We start from the raw sequence: 23,158 nt of genomic DNA, 5'->3' as shown, positions 1-23,158 counted from the left end.
TTATTTATTGAATGGACATTACTTATTGCACATAGGGCGCTGAAGACACTATTGTGGCTAGTAGAAATTGTTGGGTTCCTACTGGTAGGGAACCTAAGTGTCCAATAGCGACCACCGATTGTGTGTATATTTAAGCGCAATTTTGGGGATTTTGTTGTGTATATATATATATATATATATACACATATATTATCCTCACAAATTATTACTTTTTTATTAATTCCAATTGAAATCAATTCTACAAGGAAATGGTATTTGTCTAGTTTAGCCCCTGTTCTTATTTGGCGCACCATGTACTTACAGCTACTTTGCATGTTTTTGCTAAATATTTTTATTACGTTCTGAGTACACAGTGAAGACAAGCACTGTTACAGGTGGATGCAACCCAGCATCTCATTGGTCAGGATGTCGGCGTTCAGTATACCAATGCCGGCATCCTGACTACCACCGGGATACCAGTGCCAGAATCCCCAAATCAATAAAGATGAGGACACTGGAATCATGAATGGGGGCTTTAGGCACTATTGGGGGGACCTAGTATTAGTTCGCATGGGGAAGGTTAGGGTTAGGCTATGGTGAAGGAAGATTAGGACTAGGCACTTAGAAGGGAGGGTTAGAGTTAGGTTGTTAGGTGGGGGTTTAGGTTTAGGTTCGGGGTATGGGGGTAAGTTTTAGGCACTAGCGAGGAGGGTTAGGGGGAAGCTTGGGTTAGGGGGCAAGGGGACGGGAATTATTCTTACCAGACCCCTGTCAGGATGCCGATGGTCATCCATATGTATGCCTGTACCGCATAGGTAGTAGGTTTGCCAGGGAGCCTTATACAGTACATTAGCCATTATATCATTCTGGAAGACTTTTATTCAACCATTTACCCCAAACTAAATTGAATTCCTTATTCTCCTTCTTGGAAGAAGGTAATTTATGGTCATATAAATGTCTATACTAGCTAACCATTCTTTAAATGGAAGTGGAGGATTTGACCTCCAAAGTAATGGGATAATCCCCTTAGCAGCGCTGTTTAGAAATTCAAACAGTAGATTTCTTATACAGTATGTCACAATTAACTAGAGTCCAGGTTTAAGAGCCAGAAAGAAGGATCTGTTGTAATGTTATGGCCCAGGAGTATGGCAGATAGAGATGTTACCTTCTCCCAAAAAGAGAATCCCACCAGAAAGCAGAAATAGGTTTATAAGTAGTAGTACGTTTATTTATAAGGTGCCGCAAAGTGTCCGCAGCGCCGTACATAGCAAACAAAAAACAAATTACAAGGTAATGTACAGGGTGTGTTGAAAAATACAGTATGAATAGGGGTATAGCTGGTAGAACTAAAATCAGCATCAGTTCAGAAGTAGGTGTCAAAATTGTCGAGGAGACTGAAGATGAAGTAGAGGAAGGGAAGAACAGGGCAGGAGCACTGGAGAGGTAAAGAGGTAGGGTGAGTACGTGAGGAAGGAGGACCCTACTCATAAGAGTTACAGACTAAAAATAGGTGGGTTGACGAACGAAAAACAACAGGATAAGTAGGAACGGAGGGGAACGGAGGCAGGATAGGAGGATCAAAAGAGGTTAGGAGGAGGGATAGGCTAGTCGAAAAAAGTGGGTTTTGAGGGAGCGCTTGAAGGAGGTAAGGGAATCAGAAAGCCTGATGGGTGGCGGGAGGTTGTTCCAGTGCAGGGGGGCAGCGCGAGAGAAGTCTTGGACACGGGAGTGGGAGGAGGTGATTAGGTAAGTAGACCTCCTATATAAGTTGACCTCTTAAATACTTTAATGATGTAAGAGTCATGTGATCGGATCACTTCTTTGTGACACTGTATATGGTTATACACCTCAGTGCTGTCACATCCTCCTGGCTAATGAAATTGATCCAAACACGACTGTTCCGAGGTACCTACTTAGTCTCCAGAGCAGAGATGTTTTAGGTTCTGCTGAACACAATAGGGTTTCAACAAGCAGCACCAGAGTAGGGCGGGCAGTCCAAATTCTGGCCCAACAACTTGACTAACAAAAATGTTTTCCCCTAGAAAATCTGAATATCAGAATTCCTCAAACTTGGTGCCTGTCCAAAACATAAGTAGTTAGCCATGCCAATGAACAGACATAACTTTGCCTGGACTTGGCAGAAGAACGATCTATGATCATTTTGGCTGCAGCATCAACAGCAAGTTATGTAGCAGTTAATTTTTTTAAATGAAATAAAAATTACTATTCTAAAAAACTTGTTTTAAAATTAAATACAGTATAGTAATATAAAACAAACATCTTCTGGAAAGGGAACAATAAACTGAATTCCTAGGTATTATTTCATGTATCAAAGTATGAAGTAAAGACCCAGCAAACACAGAATAAACCCACGGCGTTATCTACTGTCTGTCTTCTCCAGGTCCCCGAATGCCATTTAGCAGGGTATCCAGTGTGTCATCACCCTAATTCTTCAGAGGATTCCCATTTCTAGAGGTGAGAAGTGTGTTGGCATACAGGAATCCAAATACTCAGAATGTAGCTGAGAATCACATTAGCACTTTCTCTGATGGACCCATAAGACGTGACATGAAGCATGGCGTAACCCTTCGGCTTAAACACTGCAACCCTTCAGCCTCAATGCGTATGAGCGATCTTTAATGTTTGCAGAGTTTTAGGATTGTGAGTTACCAATGTAACGCCTGGACCCTCTGTCTTTCTGTCTTTCAATGATAACCACAATGACTTATTATTTAGACAGTATATATAGTCAGAATTAAAGGTGACTTCAATTATCATTACAATCTATATTACAGAAATATAAATATTAATTTTAGATACGGACACAAAGTGAAAATGCTTTGTTGTACTCTATACCATAGTTCAGCCATCTTACGTCAGCACAAAGCCTAATATTATGCTATTGAAACCTTCGTTGTTGTTTTTTATTAGCTCACCATAACTATTATATTAACCTTTTTCTTCCCTTCATTTACTTTGAATCAAAGACTAAATGATAAAGGCTAAGATCACTTGTACTAGACTATGAAGTAAGGCCTCTAGATGCCATATTGACAACTCTTGGTGAGCACCAAAAAAACTACCTATTGCAATTGTTTTAATTATTTTGGTAAGAGACCCATAAAATTCTTGAACCTCTTCAGGGGTTCTTTTTAGTTTTAGATATATAGTTTATAGAATATAGTTTCAATATATTTTATTGAAAAGATAACAAATTGCAAGTTAAGAAAAAAAATCTTTTCATAGTGATTGATTCAGTTATAATTATATACTCAAACTTCAAAAAGTTTTTCAATTAAAAGAACCGTTAAGTTTACAGACACATATGTGCTAGTATCCCTAAAGAGATTAATGCAATATGTTTCACTTGGACATGTAAAAAAATTATTTTTATGAAAGGAGACTTCACTTCACCTTTGGAGCAGCAGAGTCATTTTGATTGACACGGTTGGCATTTTTAATTGCTGAAATCAGACAATAGGGCTACTTCACCTATGGGGCAGCATGAGACACATGAGACACAATTCGCTAAAAGATATTAGCACTATGCAGGCAGGCGGAAACACTTAGTATGTGATGTAGATCTAAGTAGTTGTGAGCAGTTGAGACTATTACATACTCTAGAAGGTAAGATCTACCCAATGTCTTAGATCTGTCCACCGCATGCCAACCCAATGTCATGTCTTAAGCAGAATCTTCTATTTGTTCACTAAACCACATGGAAATGACACCTGTATTCTAGCGGCAAATGATAGCTCAGGATTATCCACGTGTTATTATCCCTAACTTTTTTTTTAGAAATATACAATGATGATGATGATTCCACCGGTGCCATCGGTTAACCAAAAGATAAAATATTTAGAGATGTTATTGTCTCTTTGTTTGTGTTTTTATTTTTTTTTTATAGTACAACATCTTTGCCACCTTAGCGGAGAAAATGGATGTTCAGAATGGATTAAACGCAAGTGATAGTTGCCATTTCAAATCTTATGGAAAAGGATTTGTTTTTAAGTGCAGTAACCCCTCTTGAGACCCGAGATGGAACTCTTGAACCCAAATATTCCTAACTGTGCCACAAGGGAAAGTGTTATACAATATAATGCAGCATCTTTCAACTGGGCTTTTTGTATAAACCTCTACCTACAGTTTAGCAAATAAAATTGCAAACCGTCTTATATAAAAACACAACACAAAAACAATCAAAAAGTGGAAGCTTTTTTTTAATATTGCTCTACCATCATCCTGAAAGGAATAATAATTTGACTTACACATCTGAACTGATTGAAGTTACAGAGTCATGTCTCCTTTTTGCATTTAACAATATATACAATATAAAATAAATACATTTACACAAATGGACATATTTCTGGAGCACATGGCATGGTACACAGCACAAAAATATACAGTTGATTGTTTTACAGATGTGAAGCCCATCGATATCTATAAACATGGTTTTATTTGTTAATTCTGGCTATATTGCAACTCCTGGAGTATTATAATCATTTTATCATAATTTTTTTTCCATTAATCTTTTTTTTTTCCTTCAATGATCCTTGCACATTAGACTGCCATCAGATGTTTCTCCTAGGCAGGTAAACAGAGAAGTTTAAATAATTAAAATACAATCACCAACACCCATTTTCTCTTCCATAAGAAAAATAGCAGTTTAAATGTTTTAGGTTTTTTTCTTTTACATCGTTTAAATGCAAAATAGTGTAATAAATACAACATTCCAATTTGATTGAGATAACGAGTGCGACTCTTCACAGACACGCAATCATATTGCTTTAAATAAGAAAATAACAAATAATTTAATTTAAAAATTAAGTTAAAACTCTAAATAATTTAAATTTAAAAATCATAATCCCTTTATATTATTATTATTATTTTTTACACCCCATGCTATTTATGTAGTATTGACAGAAACAAAAATGAACAATAAATCACACATGGTTTTAATATAAACTATTATTCTTGCCTGTTCAGGTCTACCGGATCTATTGCACCCATGTCCGTATAGACGCCGGAACTAATGCCGCTCTAGGAACAATATTGAGAACTATGTTGGCAGATTTTTAATGAGATCTGACACACCACTAAGTAACTATATCTAGTATATGAATGCCATCAGTGGATTACAATTACTCAATTTTTTACATATTTCCAATCATAATCCAACAGGTTTGCTTAAGTGTGCGGCTATACCCAAGTACAGACAGCTAATACAGTGATATAGATGTGTACAGTATAGTTGTATTGTTCCATACATTTATATATTTATATATATATTGCTAATAAAACAAACTAAACCAGGAAATAAAAATATTTGAAACATTAAAATAAATAATCTCATTCAATCAGCACCTTTTATTTTTCTCCAAGGAGTTTTTAAATTTCGTTACTTGTATAGGGATGTGCCAATTTATGAATACCTATCCGAGCTATACATTTCAAGGTACCCAACGTTCTGAATGAATTGTTAATGATGAGTAATCTATAACCACACTAGTCACTTCTCTACAGAGAAACCACAATCTACAATATAATCCTTATATAACTATTATTTATAGAATCAGGCTGCTGTGTTTCGCCAACCCATTGTATTCTGTTTAAAGCACACAGATTAGCAATAGTCTTGGGAATTTTTATGCAACTAAAAAAAAAAAAAAAATATATGACAAAATAATATGGTTTTACAGCAACACAGAGCGAGTTATTAACATCTGAGATGATTCAGAAGAAGCCATATTTACATTGCATGAAAATGAAGCTTGGTTAAACGTAGAAGTAGAAGTTATTTTTGGCGTTCTGTTAAGAATAATTTTAAGGTTTTTTTTTTCTTTGAAAGCCTCTTGTTGTGCGATTTCTCAATTGGATTTTTAATCTGCCGAGGAATAGTATTTAGGATAAGACTATTACCAGGAAGCCACAGATTAAACTCCTGTATGCTCCTGAGGTATTGGACATCTAATATCGCCTCTAATTCTACCCTGTGTTTAAAGCGCACGTCACAAGAATCAAACAACCACGAGGAGAACAGGACGACAAGCGTTGTAAATGCAACTGACAAAAGAAAATGAAAAAGATAGCAAAAAGCACAACAAACAGGAAACATTGAAAAGCAGAAATATGTTTCTTTTTGTTGATTAAGATTACAATTTTAATTACATTTGTGTACATATAATATGGGCGTTCACATGATACAGGGAGCAACTATTAACACTGGTATACTGGCAGAGCGTTTTGATGTATTGTAGGTAACTGTAAATTTGTGAGCGGGATAGGTGTGGGGGGTTACATTAGATTACACCTTCCAACAGTCTCATACTGCAATGGCTATCATGCTGCAACAACAGGGGTGGGAAACCACATTGACTGCTATAGCGATTCGTATAAAATTGCTGTTTAAGAAGAAATTACTAATTTTTACAATTATTATTCATTTAATTTATTTTAATTTTATATATACTGTATATATATATATATATAGATATATATCTATATATAGATATATATCTATATACATAGATTTATATCTATATATAAATCAGACAGTTGTTTATTGCTGGTCTTTGTCTTACCGGCAATATTATTTTACATTTCTATTTTTATTTTATTTCTTTTTTTAGATTTTTTTTATTTTGATTACCATTGATAACTGAAGTCCGAGGTTTATCTATTTTTAAGACACTTTAGCAAGTTGCAAGCGTCCTCGCGGGGAGAATGGTACGCACATTAGACTACTTATATACATTGCAGGTGTAATCTAATATTGTATTAAACATAACAGGTACACTAGGCTTTACAGTTTAAGAAACCGATTTTTTTTTTCGAACCAGACTGGCACACAACATTAATTGCATCCGTGGTAATATGCACCATCCTTCGACTATTGCTTGAATAAGAGACATATCCACATATTAATCAGTAAATGGCTGAAAAGTGGTAAAGCTGGTAGAAAATAACCTCGATTTATAACAATAAATCAAAAACTTTTCTTTAAAAAAAAAAACCCTTCCATAAGGATTTAGTTGTCCTTATTAATTGTTCATTGCTCAAACCCAAAAAATGCATTTTTGTATCATATCATTATTTTTATTATTAATATCATTATTATTATTATTTTTAATGTTATTTTTTATTTTTAAGTAATATTGCATGGATGAATAAAGCTTAAAACGATTCCCTGAAAAAGTCACATAGTACTTAACCGAGAAATATCTGGAAGACTTCAAAAAACAATAAAGAAATCAAGTGGCTGGGTGGCCTGGATGGAAAATAAAATGCAACGAAGCAGCCAATGACGTGTCACTCAGGTAGTCAAATTAGAGACTGCTCCCGCGGAATCCTACTAGCGCAATCAGTCATTGTTTATACTATACGCAAGATATGATTTTTCTTAGTGATTCCTTTCGTTATTGAGGGGGCATTGTGGTCCATGTTAAATTCAGTGGCATCCTATGGATTTCTGTCCTTTGGCAGGGCTGGCTTCCATCTCTCTTAATTAAAGACTTTTTAATTTTTTTGTTACTTTATTTTAAGTTCAGCAGCAAAAACATAAAGAGGGAGCGGAAAATTCTGCACCGTCACAATGCAGGAGGAAAAGTCGGGATCTGCTCCGGTCTTGCTGCTAGTTATCAGTGCAGTCACTTGCTTTAAATTCAGTACATTATTTGCAGAAACAATTAGACATATTCTTCCCTTATCCTATCAATGGCGCTGGGAAGCCACCAAAGGTGCTTTTAGTCAGACCTTGGCCTCGAGCATTTCCAGAAAAAGTTTGTGCATAGGAACTTTTCCTTCCAGTTTGATGTTGTAGAAATGTTGGACGGCCTTGGTAGAGGTTTGTCGGAGCAATGGCAAAGTCATCAGTAGTTTTCCGGCCCGGCGGGGGTCTTCGATGTGTTGGCCAGCTTCGTAATCTTGCAGGGCCTCATGTAAGACGTCTTGAAGTTTTTGAACTGCTTCTACATCTTCTATATGCATGGAGTCTGCAAAAAAAAAATCAAGACATAAGATACAGTATATCCCTTTTGAAGGAGACAATGACATTTGTTAAATTCCAATTGCTAGTTTTTGTTCAGAATTCTGCAAGTTTAGGGATCTGGCAATTTCGACAGTTCTTATCATAAATATAAACCCAAAAATAATAACACAATCAAGTATTGTTTTCATGAATATAACTGCTACCCAATTTGCAGTTGCTATCTAAGTAGGGATGACTATTGATGGTTTGTCACCAATGGTTTTGCAATTGATGGTGACGATCCAATGGCTCTACGTCTTCGGTGACAGATACAGCTAGGTGTGGATTGGCAATGATTGTCTGCCATTCCCCGCAGAAGCAATGTCCATCAATAAATGCAAACCATTCATGGTTCACCATCAATAATTTATCGACATTGATGTTAATCACTGATGGCGTCATTAATTGTGAAGTGGCTTTTCTCCCTCATCCTCAATGGCAGTGTTATATGTAGCCACAGTATCCTAGATCACGCTTATTGAAATGCAAAAGATATCTGAGGGAGACGTAAGAGCTGTGCGTGGACTGTGCCGGGTGCAAAGAACCGACGCATACAGATTGCGGGCAAAGGAATTGGAGAAGAAATGCATTTATTTAGCAAAATGGTTACACAATTTCTAGATCAACAGTAAATAAGTTGACACCAAAAGGTCGACATTGACAAAAGATCAACATACACATGGGTTGTAATGTACAAAAGCTTGACACAAGTAAAATGTGAACATAGCAATGGGCAGCACATGAAAAACAGTCAAGTGTCGACATTGACACATAAAAAAACATGAAAAACTCATGACAACCTTCAGCTTGTGTCAACATTTTGTCACTGTTGATCTACTGCATGTCCACCTTTTGTCAATGTCGACCTTGTGCATGTCCACCATTAGCTGTCAACCTACTGACTGTCTACCTAGACATGGGCTCTGAGCTAATCTGCACCCTGTAAATACAGGAAAATGCATAACTTGGAACTTTACATCCCAGAAAACCCCTTTTAGTGCGACAGATAAATTCATTGGGCATCAATGGGGATAACACAACAGAAGAGGTGCCGCAGCAGCTACCCAATGCCTGTTACTGTCATTTGGAAGTGACATGATAAAAAGGTTTATTCCGACTCCAGCCAAGTTCCCAAATACTGTAACTAAGTATGCGTCTCCGTGTCCCTCACAGGATGCAGGTGACAGCGATAGGATCAAAGGGTGAAACTACTTAAAAATGATCTGAACAGAACAATGACCTTATTGCTGATATGAAGTTCTCTCCCTGACACTCTCTCCCCCACTCTATCTCTCTCTCCCTCACTCTCTCCCCCATTCTCTCTCTCTCTCTCTTTAAAGCCGCAGCAGCAATATTGAAAACTGCTAATTACAAAATCAATTAAAAAAAAATATTTCTAAAACCGGTCACGCATCCCCTGTCTCTCAGGGGGGCAATTTGGGCAGAAGGTCTCATCTCACTTGAGCTGCGCCAAATCACAAGTCGTCATCCGCAAGTAGGCAATAGCAATCTGGTTTTTCATTTTTCAGCGTGGCTGAGCTCAGCCTGAGATTGATCGTCGCATATGGCCCCAGAAAACAAACTGTCAATACTCTGAATGCTTCAGAATGTGAACAAATAGCTGTCTGCCCGTTCAACGCGCTCATTGCATCCCATTTAACAGATTTTATTGACAGTTTCCTTCTTGTAATTAAAGGGAAAACTACTGGCCAGAAACCAAGACAAAGTTCAAAGAAAGGGTCAAAACAAAAGCGTATGGAGGGGCGCGGCGCGGCTGTCAATGGTACACGGCGTCAGAGCATGTTATCGGTATCTACTGATCAGCATGCGATTAAACACGGATCTATAGGCGAGTGTATGCAAATGCTAAAAGGGACTTAAGGACTATAGAGAAGACATCAGGGTTACACAAAAGGAAGAGAACAAAGACAAACGATTTTTACTTATCTCCCACCGTCCAGCACTTTTAAGTTGCTCGTGGGGACTAAATGTTTTATTAACCCTTCTCGCGCCCCCACCTGCGATGCATTTTTAGGTCAATCATCTCTAAGTTTGAGCAGATATTTTCTTTGCTAAGATTGACTGAGGGGACTAGATAATGCAGATCACCCATCATCTGTAGATGGTTAGCTCTTGCGGACAGACATTGAGAATGCATTATTACAGCACCTATTGGTCATGCTGCGATTATCTTGTAGTAAGCGCTCTGGGGAGGATGCACAGTTTGCAGTATGAAGAGTTTGGGGGTTATTCAGAGCTGCTCCCTAGGCTGCCTGTGTCTGTAGTCTAGCGAGCAGGTTAACACTGTGCCGCCAATGCATCCTCACCACATCGGGCGAGCCCATGTTCATAGCTACGTATAGAGGTGTATGAGTACACATCTGTTCGCTAGCTCCCACACAGCCGCCAGGTTACCCAGGAGTCACTCGGCGGCTGCTTGTAGCAAAGTCATGTGCTCACTCCGAGCAGGCAAGGGAACGCTTGCGGGAGACTAGATAATGTTTTGGGACCATACCCTGATCTATTTATCAATAAAAAAAAAAAACAAGTGAGATGCACATGAGCAATGAGTATTTGTCGGCTCCTCGAGGCTCTCTGGGCCCTTGTCAGAACTTACTTGACCAATGGGCACATTGGTTGCGATCTTCTGGATGCCCCCTGCTTTAAGTCCAATTGAATGGGCGTCTATTGGTGCAAGTCAATTGTTGCCTCGATCAGACACCTATTTTTCTTGCAACCACCAGAGGTTCAAGAAATAATGTCTGAAAAGTACGTAGCTTGAGCACCCAAAGTACCCAAACCAAGACTTTAGATGTTTAAATTAGAGCTTTAGATGTGGTTAGCTGATTTGCGCAGCCAAATGGTGCACGTTACACACCAATGAGCTCCCAAATGGAGAAACAATTAAATTGCTCCGTCAGGTTAAACTCGATGGACTGACGTCACTATGGCAGCCGTATCTATAGACACCAAGCAGAGGTGCCTGCCACAAAAGAATCACCCCTATAGTGCTCACTGTTGTATGTGTTCCACCTCTTTAGCATAGAACGGTAATGACCTGAATTATCTAGTGCACAAAAATACATCATGCACCATCCAAGGGGGAAAACACCCCAACATGCAAAAACCTGGCCCGGGTGCGCTAATGCACTATGACCTCACATTCTCTTTGTGTAGTTGCAGCACCTTCAATAGATACATATTATCCTACTTGGGTAATGAGTGGAGATTGCTCTCCCGCAATGTATAGTTGTATGGTTATAAGATAACAAAGAGTATCTGGAACATAGGGATGCTGGGATAGTGAATGCGGGGATGGGGGAGGATGCGGATGACCCACCTGAGTTAGCGAGCGCAATAGCTTTGAGAGTTACAAACTCCTCCTTCTCCAGCTTCATGCTCTTATACTTCTTGACAAGCTGCAAGATTGCGTTGTTCAGCTCCAGCAGCCCCGCCAGTTTCGACTGGTCTTCGTCCATTATGTAGTCTTCGGCGTACACCAACTCATCTTCGAATGAGAGGGACCTGTAGACAATGCCCAGTATCAAGATCTCCATCCACGCGCTCTGCAGGAGGCTCATCTGGTCGGCAAGGGACAAGGTGGAGAACCCTGGAGTAACGAGAGGAAATGACAAGAGTTTAATAAACTCCCAGCATTACACTGACCTACAATGACCACGCATGAATCCCAACGATGAACCACGCCGCTCCCCTCCGCTCAGTGTTACGGTACTGATTTATAGATTCCTTTCACCTATCACAAGGTGGTTTTTCACTTGGTGTACTATACTCTTGCGGCATTGATGTTTGACAGTGCAAGACATAATTAGGAGTATTTAAAAATCAATGACCATTCCGGTTTGTTAATCTATGAGGATGAAACCACTAGAAAAAAAAAACAAAACACAATATTGTATTTTTAATTATGAAATTAAATATTTATATTCGTGTTTTATTCTGTAGCCAGAAATAGCGCTGCAGAGTATGTTCCAATACCGTTACTAGTACAAATGCAGTTATTGCCCCCCCATAGCAGGCCCCGGAGGTGGTCCTTTGTTTCATTTTACAAAAATACTCAGCCCCGCAATGTCGGATTACATTCCCACTACACACATATGTCTCTTAGCCTCACTCGCTGCCAAATCCAGTCGCTGCAGCCAGACTACGTTACTGAGCCCCGCAGACTGCGCACATACGGCTTGTTTTATACTTGGATTCACCCATATCTGCAGCGTGTAAAAAGCGATAGAACTATTCTGATTGGTGGATGGTTGGCGTTATCTACCAATCAGAATGCTGACAGCCCTGCCCCACACACCTTTATCCGGCCCGCCGCGTGTGTGTAATCAGAGGCTCGCTTTTACAACAGGAAAAGTACAGGTGTTTCCCATAGCAACAACCAACCCCATTCTACCTATCACTTTATAGACTGCACTAGGATCATGGCAGTAGGAATCTCATTGGTTGCTATGGACAATAAAACCCCATAGACAGTAAATAAATTCTGGTTTTATGCTATAAAAAGTGCAATGTATTAAGCTTGTCTATCTTGCTATACTGCCCCCCCCCCCCCCCCCCAAGAGGTCACAGTGGTGAGGCCTGGTTGGGGGGGGGGGGGGTGGCCCTGCAAATCAGTGGGTCCTGTCCAACACTGCCTGACGCCCCAGTTTACAATATGACTTTATTGATGCTGCAGGCGGGTCTGTGACCTCAGCAGTCTTGGTATCGCAGTGCGCCCCGCACATGACTGTCAGATGGGGAGTTAATAGATGCAGTTACATGCATTAGAGCAGACTGTTAATGTTCCCCATCACATTACTGCTATATACAGTGGGAAATGATTTCCTTGGCCTGTTGGTAAAGTACATAAGTTTGCCAATTGGCACCCGACAATGACAAGGACTTAATAAACCCATCAGAAGGGATTAGAAGTGATTTTCTTAAGGGGGTCTTAAGACACGTCTGGAGAGTATTCCGATTGCTGAGAGAGCAGCGCCGCCCAAAAATGATTCTACACCGTATATTAAGAGGCAGATGTACAAAGTTTTGGAGAGAGATAAAGCAGTGATAGAGAGATAAAATACTTTAGCAGCCAGTCAGCTCCTAACTGCCATGTTACAGGCTGTGTTTGAAAAAATGACAGGAGCTGATTGGTCAGTACTTTATCTTACTCCATTTTATCACTCTCCAAGTCTTAGTACATTTTCCCCTGTGTGTGCAAAATTGAAAAAAATTGGGATGTAATGACTGAACAGTGTCTCTGAGTCGCAGCATTTCTGGGAGACAAAGGCAGCCTATCAAATCATTAGGAACTAGCGACATTGCTGAGGCACAAGGTACTTAGGGCCTCATGCCTCTGTAATATAGTTTCTGCTGAAATGACAGGCTGGTTGTTGGTTTTGCCACCATTGCTCACTAAGGCACAAGGCGAATGTTTTCATTGCGTTTTTTACACGTCACAATGAATTCTCGCGCCAGGATACTCCCTCTCCCCTTCTCGCGCACTGCGTGATCATTCCGGATCCTAATTTGAAATGCATTACATTCCAAGCCCACGAGGTTAATGACGGATGCCTCTGCTCACACATTATAATAAATAGCTGCGCCTTTTTTATTTTTAAAAGACAATGTCTATCTATAAAACGACATATATTGGACATGATGTCTTCTCCATTTAACGCAATGTAAATGACGTTCTTTTATGTCAGTTTGCAGAAGGAGCAATAAATAAAAATAATATTTTTTTTCATTGTTATTTCTAAAAAAAAATATAAGAATGTGATTTCATGCGATTCTCAATCAGGTTCTTGCGCGCCGCAACTTCAAAAACTTTTTTTTTTTTTTAGTTGGTCGCTGCCATAAATCACATTGGTTCTGCTGCACATCTCTCCCCCCCCCCCCCCCCCCTCACCCCCACCCTCTGCAAATCGGAATTTCAGTGAGCTAAACAAATGCTCTTCCAATTAGCTCACAGAGCTGCACTCGCCTGAAGAAGTGAGATTCGTTCAGCGGCAGCAGATGGACAGGGCGCATAGCCCGCAGCAGCATCCGATGACAGCCGACTCTCCCCTCCCAGGCACTGCTGTTAGTAAATAATTAGATTTACACATTCCCCAATCTCCACACATCTCTCTACCGCATAATTAAAAGTGGGATGATTAGTTTATTGAATGGAAGGTGGAACTTTTTTTTTTATTGAGGTCCATTCACAATTTTATCAGGGCAAAGCACTTTTATGGCTGTCGCGAGGGTGCAAGCATCCAATTTTTCTTATCTGCCTGATTAATACAAACGCTGTTTCAGGACGCATTAATTAACAGATACAAATCTACGTTCTCATGGAAGGATCAATACGGAGAAGAAAAGAGGCGTCAATGTGAATTTAGTGCTGATGATGGAGAAGGCCTATACTGACATTTACGTGCACAGAAACCTTAAAGTTCCTCCGCGTTCTCTTTTGTCCCGGCCGCCTACGGATCAAGCACTTATATATGAGGTCTCAGGGCGCTCGGTGGGGTTTAATTAAGGAAAGGGCGATAAATATTGTTGTGGCGCCACAATGGGGCCGGGGACGCTGCCGGAAGGCGCTCTCATCCTTAAATCTCCTGATTAGCGGTAATTTAGTGGTAAGTGTGACGGCGGCCACTTATGGGGACTTAGGGAGGCGGAAGCCATGATGGGTGTGGAACGCTGCTTTGCTGTGGCGGGACAGAACAATTGGGGGCAATTGTGGTCGCGGGAGAGGTCACCAATAGAAACAATCCGCACTACAGTGATAGCAGCAGACAATGACAGATGACGCATTTCGCCTCTGTGTCAGTTTCCATACATGGCCACATGGGATATCATCGCTAGGTAGACACTATGAAAGTCAACATACATTACGTTGACTACGCACACCCTGCCACACTATCTGCAGCCGACATTCCAGGAATGAAACATACTATAAATATATATGGATGGATGGATAGATATGAGATAGATGGATAGATAGATGGATGGATGGATGGATGGATAGATATGAGATAGATAGATAGATGGATAGATAGATGGATGGATGGATGGATGGATATGAGATAGATAGATATGACTGAGATAGATGGATGGATAGATATGAGATAGATATGACTGAGATAGATGGATGGATGGATAGATATGAGATAGATAGATAGATATGACTGAGATAGATGGATAGATAGATAGATGGATGGATGGATATGAGATAGATGGATAGATAGATACCTGTTTCTACAAATGTGCTGTGCTTAGAGTGGAACGCCCATGTGGGCAAAGTTTGCAGCTGCCCCAAGAAGAGGGGGGGGGGGCGGTCTTCTATTTACCCAGCGCCACCCAAGTACCAGCATTGCCCCCTGAGATGCAGGTGCTGGATGTGTATGGACAGTCCTGTTACGGGAGGCTGCAGCGCTATCTCTGGGCTCCTTCCTAGGTTCTGCTATGGATCCCAACAATACTGAGCATATCTGGCCCGGTAGCCATTGGGTTCCTAATTCAGCCGTCCGCTTATTACGGGCAGCTACAAAACATGCAGGAATTGTGCCCTCATGTAGCCTAAATCAACCAAACTGGCCACAGGGAACCCCAAATGCAACATTTAGTGGTTCATGTACTTCAGAGATGGTGTGACGCAAGGCATTGTGGTCCATCCAGAGTTGGGGTGAGTGTTACCACACGTCTTCAGGTTAATCATTCGCATAATATACTAACAACCCGCATCAAACTAAAGCTGGGTACACAATCTCCTCAGCCATTTACAGGACCTTATAATCACTATTATGGACGGATTTATTTTTAGTTTTGGAAAGTAAAATGCACAAGTTTACGCTATATATACGTAAGGTTCTAAGCCCATGTCCGGGAGTGAAACGCGTGGGTTAGATGCAATGCCTCCCATGTATACCTGGTGTAGGAGCAATAAGTCTACGTGGCTGCAGGCATTCTAATCAATGACAGAATATACACGGTTTAATTAAATGGAATGCTGATAAATCAATATGTGGCTGAAACGTTCCGGTCAATATTTCAGCCACCCTATGAATATTTAGTAAATGACATAAGCAATAGGTCGACATGGAAATCGTTGCCACATGAAAAGCTCCACATGATTTTTTCACTTTTTTTGGTGTCAATGTCGACATCTGTCAACATGGACCCCCAAAAAGTGCAGTGAGTACCCCCACATTGCATGTTTCGCTCGCCATGATCCGGGCTTGGTGCCTCGCTGCGCTGCGCTGCGCTCGGCGCACTTTACCGCTTGCAGTTGTAGTTCATGTGGATGGATAAACCATTAAACAGTCCAAAGAAACAAATTTTTTTTTGAAAAACATATTGTGTCAACCTCTTGTCAATGTCGACCCTGTGCCTGTTAACCTCATGGTCGGCCTATTGACTGTCCACCTAGACACTGTCGCCCTATCACCCGTACGCCCTGATAGGGTGAGACGATGCCGTACTATAGTCACATGTTTCTAACACTTTGCTGATCTATAATGAGCCCCGACGCCATCGCTGCCGATACCCCGATTCCTGCGCACTGGTTACACGAAGGGTTGTTAGCAATAAATATTTTAATTCTTCAAACTATAATTTGTATAATTATAGTAATCTATAATAACATTATTAATTATAGCTAATTATAGAGAAGATGAAAGTGTAGCGCGTCGTGATTGTACGCTACAGCATTACACCCCGGGAGCCATTTATTAAGGATCAGCGGCGTGCACACCTGCCTGTACTGCTCAGCGTCACTGCGCAGCTCCCCCCCCCCAGCCGAACACAGGTCACAACCCAACGTGCCGGCCCGCTGGGACCTGGATCCCATTCCATTAGACCAGAGTCATCAGTTATTGTTACCGATATGAGCTGTGTATACTGGCCAATCAGTGGGCATACATCTGTGCCCACCACATACATACCCTGCACTGGGCACAGGCAGGACACTGAGGTCACCTCAGGTTAGCAATGAAACAGATTTTATTTTTGTAATCAGGTCCTGCTGTGCTAACATTACATTTCATTATTATTAATTATTATTAATAATTAATGGTTCGTCATTTACCTTGTGCCCTATTTGCAAGTGGTTCCTAAACCAACTGAACAAATGCTCACAGTGAGCCCACCCGCCCATTTCATACCGCCCACAGCTAGGTTTGGGCCTATTGATAAATATATATATCGGTCAGGTATCCCTTATTCCAATGGTTCCCAACCCTGGCCCTCAAGTACCCCCAACAGTGCACGTTTTCCAGGTCTCCACACAGAATCACAGGTGACATAATTAGCTCCACCTAAGGATCTTTTAAAATGTGTCTGAATAATGAGTGCACCTGCTGGTGATCAGGAAAACGTGCACTGTTGGGGGTACTTGAGGACCAGGGTTGGGAACCACCGCCTTATTCGGATATCCAAAATATTCCAAAACCCGTAGTCCTAGAGGAGACTGTAACCTGATCCCTAGAGGAGGAGGTTGGGCCCACTGGGAGTTTCCCCTGTGCACCAATGGGCCAGTCCATCCCTGCGTAAGTCTGGAACTAGGTGTGTGCAAGTGTGCGCAATTCAGAGTCACACTCATCTGAAGAACATTTAAAGTAGGAGCAATTGGGCTCTAACGGAGCGCCAATGGTCAGAGAGGGATCGCTGGTGGAATTTGCGCATATACATAATGACTCCACAAATAGAGAAGAAGCGCGCGGTGATGACGAGGGTGGCGCAGAAATCAGGTGCACGGATAGCGGCGGTCTGGGTGCACAGGTGTGTACACACGGGTGAATATACATACGTGGTTCCATGCATGGGATGCTGGAGCCATTACCCCCACTGTCTGCCATTTCTCTCCCAGTAACCAAGTGCCCAATACAGAGACCATAGAGGGGCGAGTCGCGGCACCCGCAGGCGGCTTGTTCCCCCAAAATCAAACAAAGAGAGATGGAAGCGTCCGCAGAGCGGTCATCATGAGAGAGCAGAGAATGAGCCTTCCTGGCAGGGAAAGGGTGGGCTGCTGGAGCATGTGGTATACCCGCCCGCCTGCCGTGTTACGCTAAAGAGCCCATGTGCCTGACAACACCGCCATAGGCAGCTGTCAGCTACTTTTGCTTCTCTCTTTTTTTTTTTTTTTTGCCCAGCGAACTGATGCACTTTGCAGTCAACTTAACAAAAAAGGCTAAGCATAGGGAAGTGTGAAGGACAAAAAATATCTGACGGCTAGCCTTCAAAAATACACTCTCACTTCACAAGGCATAAATGTTTGTTTCCGCAGCCGAGTGTTGACAGAAATAGGCTGCAATAAAGGCATATGAATTTAACCCCTGTTAGGCATTCCCTCCCTGCGCTTTGTAAGCCAGAGCTGGCTCTCAGCGCTCTCCGCGCACCCAGACGCCTGCCACAATCAGCAAAGTAGGGCACTGACGGCTGGGTTCTGATGCTCTGACTGCTGTTCGTGTGTCAGGGAGATGACACATCAGACGTTCCTCTAACGGCGCCCGCCATCGCTGAATGCTAATTATACTCTAATGACTCACTGCACTGTTGTGTCAACACAAGTGACTGCGCCTTGCCCCCCCCTTTCCCCACCTGCTTATATTTACTATAAGGGGGGTAATTCAGTAAGGAACTCAAATGCAAAATCTTTCTCTAACGGACAGAACCATGATGCGCTGCAGATGGGGCAGATGTGACACGTGCAGAGAGATTTACATTTGGGTGGGTTATTTTGTTTCTGTTCAGGGTAAATCATGGCTGCTTTATTTTGACACTGTGAATTAAATTGGAACACACTCCACCCAAAGCTAAAGGTCCATACACACTGAGCGGCTTTCCCCCTGCCCAGCGCTGTCAGCGGGGGCGGACGGCTTTGCATAGCTGATAATACCAGCAGATGAGCGGCTTTCCCGGCGATGTTGCGGGAGCGCGCATTGGGCGGCTTCAAGCTGAATGCTGCTCAAACTTGGTGTATTGAGCACCTTTCAGCTCAAAATCGCCCATCGTGTGTATGGGCCTTAACTCGCTCTTCACATGTTACATCTGCCTCCCTGCAGTGCAGCATGGTTTTGCCCATTAGAGAAAGAGTTTGCTTTGAGATCCATACTGAAAAATCCCAAATATTCGCAAGTTTGCAAATATTACATGGAAATCAACAAAAATGACCCAGCCTCCGGACCTAAGTGAGCATAAGGGGGGATGGGTCTCAGTTTTACAGTATCACAAGATTTACTTGATTCCCCCCATTGAGGTGAGGAGCAGTGTTTATTATATAGGACTATTAGTAGTAGTAGTACGATTATTTATAAGGCGCCGCAAAGTGTCCGCAGCGCCGTACATAGCAAACAAAAAAAACAATTATTTGGTATTTCTTCTAAAGTATTTGCAGAGCGCTCCAGTTCCCGCGCCCCCAATTGCAATCGGGCGCTTACTATTATCTGTGCATCGCGTCCGTCTAACTGCAATCCAGCATTCGCAGGACTTGTCCCTCTCAATCCATTAAGGACAATAGATCCCCACTAAACAAATGTTCGCTTGTCAGGAGGAGCAGAGACACAAGATTCATCCTGCAATACTAAGTGCGTCCTGCAACCGTTTCTAAGCTGTGAATTGGGCATTTACAAAACAAGTAGTGACCTTTCATTCCAGTGATTTCAGAAAGTGTTAATGAAACACAGCTCCGAGAAGGGATAATGGAGGACGCCACTTACGTTGCAGAGCTTTGTAATGAATTTAAACAGGTAACCAACGAAATAAACAATTTAAGAAGTTTAAAAAAAAAAAACACGGTAAAGTCCGGCATCACGTAAGTTGCAAAGATCTTGTCCGGGTCAATTACCATCAGAGTTATTGGGATGAAAGTGGAGTTCTGCAGTACCTGGCCAAGAATAGAAAAGAATATTTAATGGGGTCCCACCAAAACGGGGTGATATCAGGGTAGAGCGGGCAGTTGCAATGGTTCTCTTGTATTCTGGCTGATACTGGCATCGTTTTATCTAGTTACAGTAAGTTTTACAACTCCACTCATGTCTTAGCAGTCAGAGGTCACGATACTGGCAATGAGGTGGTACATGTCTATGTGCCATATACTGTATGGTACCCCAGAATAGTGGCAAAAACACAGATTCCAGATGATGCTCAACAACGCGTTTCGCACCTATGTGAATCAACCTCTTGGTTCTACTGGAAAGTGATTCCGGGTGTAAGACTATGGAAGCTATGTCAGTAATCGGCAGTCAGTATGTTCAGCATTGCAAAGAACCAAGAAGTTGAATGCATTTGATATTACAAAGTTTGTGATCTGTAGCATGACACTACATCACCACACTGTGCTGTTGGAGGACCCTGCTCCTTCTACATGTCAGAATGTGTTCCATCTGTCCTCCACTCCAAGTCTGAAGTCATGACCCTGCTTCTAAAGGATACCACCCTCAGTATCACAGTCACACAAGTGGACAAGCCCTAATGCCCATATACTGAAATACTCTGTGCTGCTGTAACCATTTCCATAATCTATTCTAGCTCATTTCAAAACTGAGGACCTCTACTTCGCACAGATCATTAAACTGAATGCAAGAAGCTAAGAAGAATTCATTTCAAATATATTTAGAAATCCCACAAGTGTGTTTGAGATTGATTTTAAAGAACAAATACAGAGATTTCTTGTATGTCTGTGAGATTATAATTGGCAGCTTTTTAGCTGAATGTCTTTTGTACATACAGTAGGTGACCATAACCACAGAGCAATACTCTCCGTTAATCCACAGACCTTCGTGGTAAAACATTTCGCAGGTCGATATTTTAAGAATTCCGCAGAACATCCATTATTGTCATCAGCGATACAATTATCCAGCGCTCCCTGTCCGAGCTGCGCTAGTTTTCTGTTTTACTATTGTTATTTTTGTATACTTTTTTTTTGTTCAAATAAAATTCTTCTTTTGTCGTCAGAGTAGAATATAGCTTAGACAAGCAGGCCCTAATATAAGGTAGGCTGACACACATCCACTGGTACCGATGCCCCCCCGCTTACAACGCTTGACGTTTCCAGCACTGCTGTGTGATTCCCTGTGGCAATGGCTGATTTGCGATGTTTGCTTTGCAGGACTTGTAATCTCCATATGAGCCAGTGTTTATGAATATAACCACTACTGGGTCAACTGTGCCGGCTTCCTGGCTCTAGCACTGCCAAATCATTATAGCCTGGCTTTTATACCTTCAGGGGTAAGACAGTCATTTTCTCATCAGAAAAAGTGGCAATCCTTTCACCCCATCAGTCCATCTGCTAACATATCAAAATTCCCCAGTTGTATTTTCTTGTGAGTGTGTTCTGTAATATCTTCTCTGCAGGACAGAAAGGACGTCGCAATGATAATAATACACAGGCTAATATAATAAAAACTGCAAACAAAACATAGTATTTGGAAGACTTACTCGTGCATCAGTCATTGTAGCACATACATTATTATTATTATTATTATTATTAATAATAATATTATTATTATTTTAATAATGATAAAAATATTTTGTATAATAAAATTACATTGCACATTTGTATAATTATAATAAAAATAATGAATAATAATAATTAATTATAATTAATAATAATTATTATATTATTTTTATAAGAACATGAAATTGCACATTTGTATGTTAATAGAAATAATAATAATAATAATAATAATAATAAAAATAATAGTATTTGTATAACAATAAAATTATATTGCATATTTTTATAATATTATTATTATTATTATTAATAATAATAATAATAATAATAATAATAATAATAATAACAACAGTATTTTTATAATAATAAAATACAGTACATATTTTTATAATGTTAATATAATAATAATAATAAAATATAATAATATCATTGCATATTATAATGTTGTTAATATTATTATTATTATAATTATTATTATTACTACCATAAAATATGTGCTGCAATCCGGCTTGTGCATAGAATTAAATGTGGGATAATATAAATATAAATTTATTTGTACCAATAAAAAATATTGCATCCTATTTCAAAGCTGTTTGATTATTATGTTAAAGCTGGGCCGACCAGATGTAACAATTTCATTAGTCCTTCGGAACAAAATGTCTCCGCTTCCTCTAGATCCCCAATTTTGGATTTTAAAAAGGACTATTTCTAAAGTAGAATTAATGGATTAGTGGCTGCTATTATTGGACTGGCTTCTCCCAACTGCTAATAGCTGCTACAGAGCAGAATTCATTACAAAGATACATTGAGCACTATTCGGTAAAAAAAAAAAAAAAAGGTAAAAAATGACTCCTATCACTTTGCCACCAGATGACCTATTTATAAAGACTGTTTGAAGGCATCAGTCACTGGTCTGGCTTTGTTCCAGCACTCTCTGATGTCACATTATGTTACAGAGCTGGAGCTTTGTACTGGAAGTTATACTCATACTGAGGAGCCAGATGCTGGAAATCTCTGTTTCATGAGGCAGAGTCAAAAAAGATAAAAATAAAAAATAAGCCCTCTTCATGTCTCCTTTCACAGTCATTAAATATACTTGGTAGCACAGTGGTTAGCATCGCTCCCTTACTACACTGAAATCATGGGTTTGATTCTGACCATATAGCATGTTTGTGGAGTTTGTGTGAACTCCCATGTTTTACAAAAGTATATGCTGTGGTTCCTTCCATACTCTCCAAATATCTGACAGTATACATCAGGGGTGGCCAACTGGTCAGAGGTAAAAGAGCCGAAAAATATCTGTAGTCAAGCTAAAGAGCCAACAACATGCGTGCGCCAAAAAGGGGCGTGGTCTATTAGGACCCCTTGGGTGGTATCCCGAGTCCTCCCGAGCCGCCATGAACATCCCCCAGCCTGCTGCGGACGTCACTACTGAAATTGACAGGCGGATAAGGCAGAGGGGGCAGCGGTGGCAGGGAAGCGCCGGAGCGGAGATGAGGGAGGGGGTCTCACTACTTCTCACCTCTATGAGATGAAGTACTTCCACTGACCACTAGAGGGCACTTGACAGACTAAATTACTCCTCTGTGTGCTAATAGATGTCATAACAGAAAGTGGGCGGGATGTAATAACATACATCGTCGCCCCTCGCCACGCCTCCGCCGCAATGCCAGCACATATGTACTAACATGTGCGGCTGGCATCGCGGTGTA

At 40.8% G+C, this 23,158-nt stretch overlaps 1 protein-coding gene across 9 annotated transcripts in view; it reads right to left on the bottom strand.

Moving 5' to 3' along the window:
* Positions 1–4,181: 4,181 nt before the first annotated feature.
* ESRRG (estrogen related receptor gamma) overlaps positions 4,182–23,158 on the bottom strand; it is a 705,684-nt gene continuing 686,707 nt past the window's right edge. For all 9 annotated transcript variants that reach the window (XM_083175157.1, XM_083175155.1, XM_083175150.1 and 6 more), the window contains 2 exons: positions 11,346–11,615; positions 4,182–7,970 (listed from right to left, as the gene is read on the bottom strand). In XM_083175157.1, the coding sequence (XP_083031283.1) occupies positions 7,726–7,970; positions 11,346–11,615 (515 nt within the window). In that variant the 3' untranslated portion in view covers positions 4,182–7,725. The remainder of the gene's footprint in view (positions 7,971–11,345; positions 11,616–23,158) is intronic.

The sequence above is a fragment of the Crinia signifera genome, chromosome 3 (genome assembly GCF_055691185.1).
Source record: "Crinia signifera chromosome 3, ASM5569118v1, whole genome shotgun sequence".
In the NCBI taxonomy this organism is placed as follows: domain Eukaryota; kingdom Metazoa; phylum Chordata; class Amphibia; order Anura; family Myobatrachidae; genus Crinia; species Crinia signifera.
Note: the sequence above shows the minus strand (reverse complement) of the source record. Positions and strands in the feature narration are given on the sequence as shown.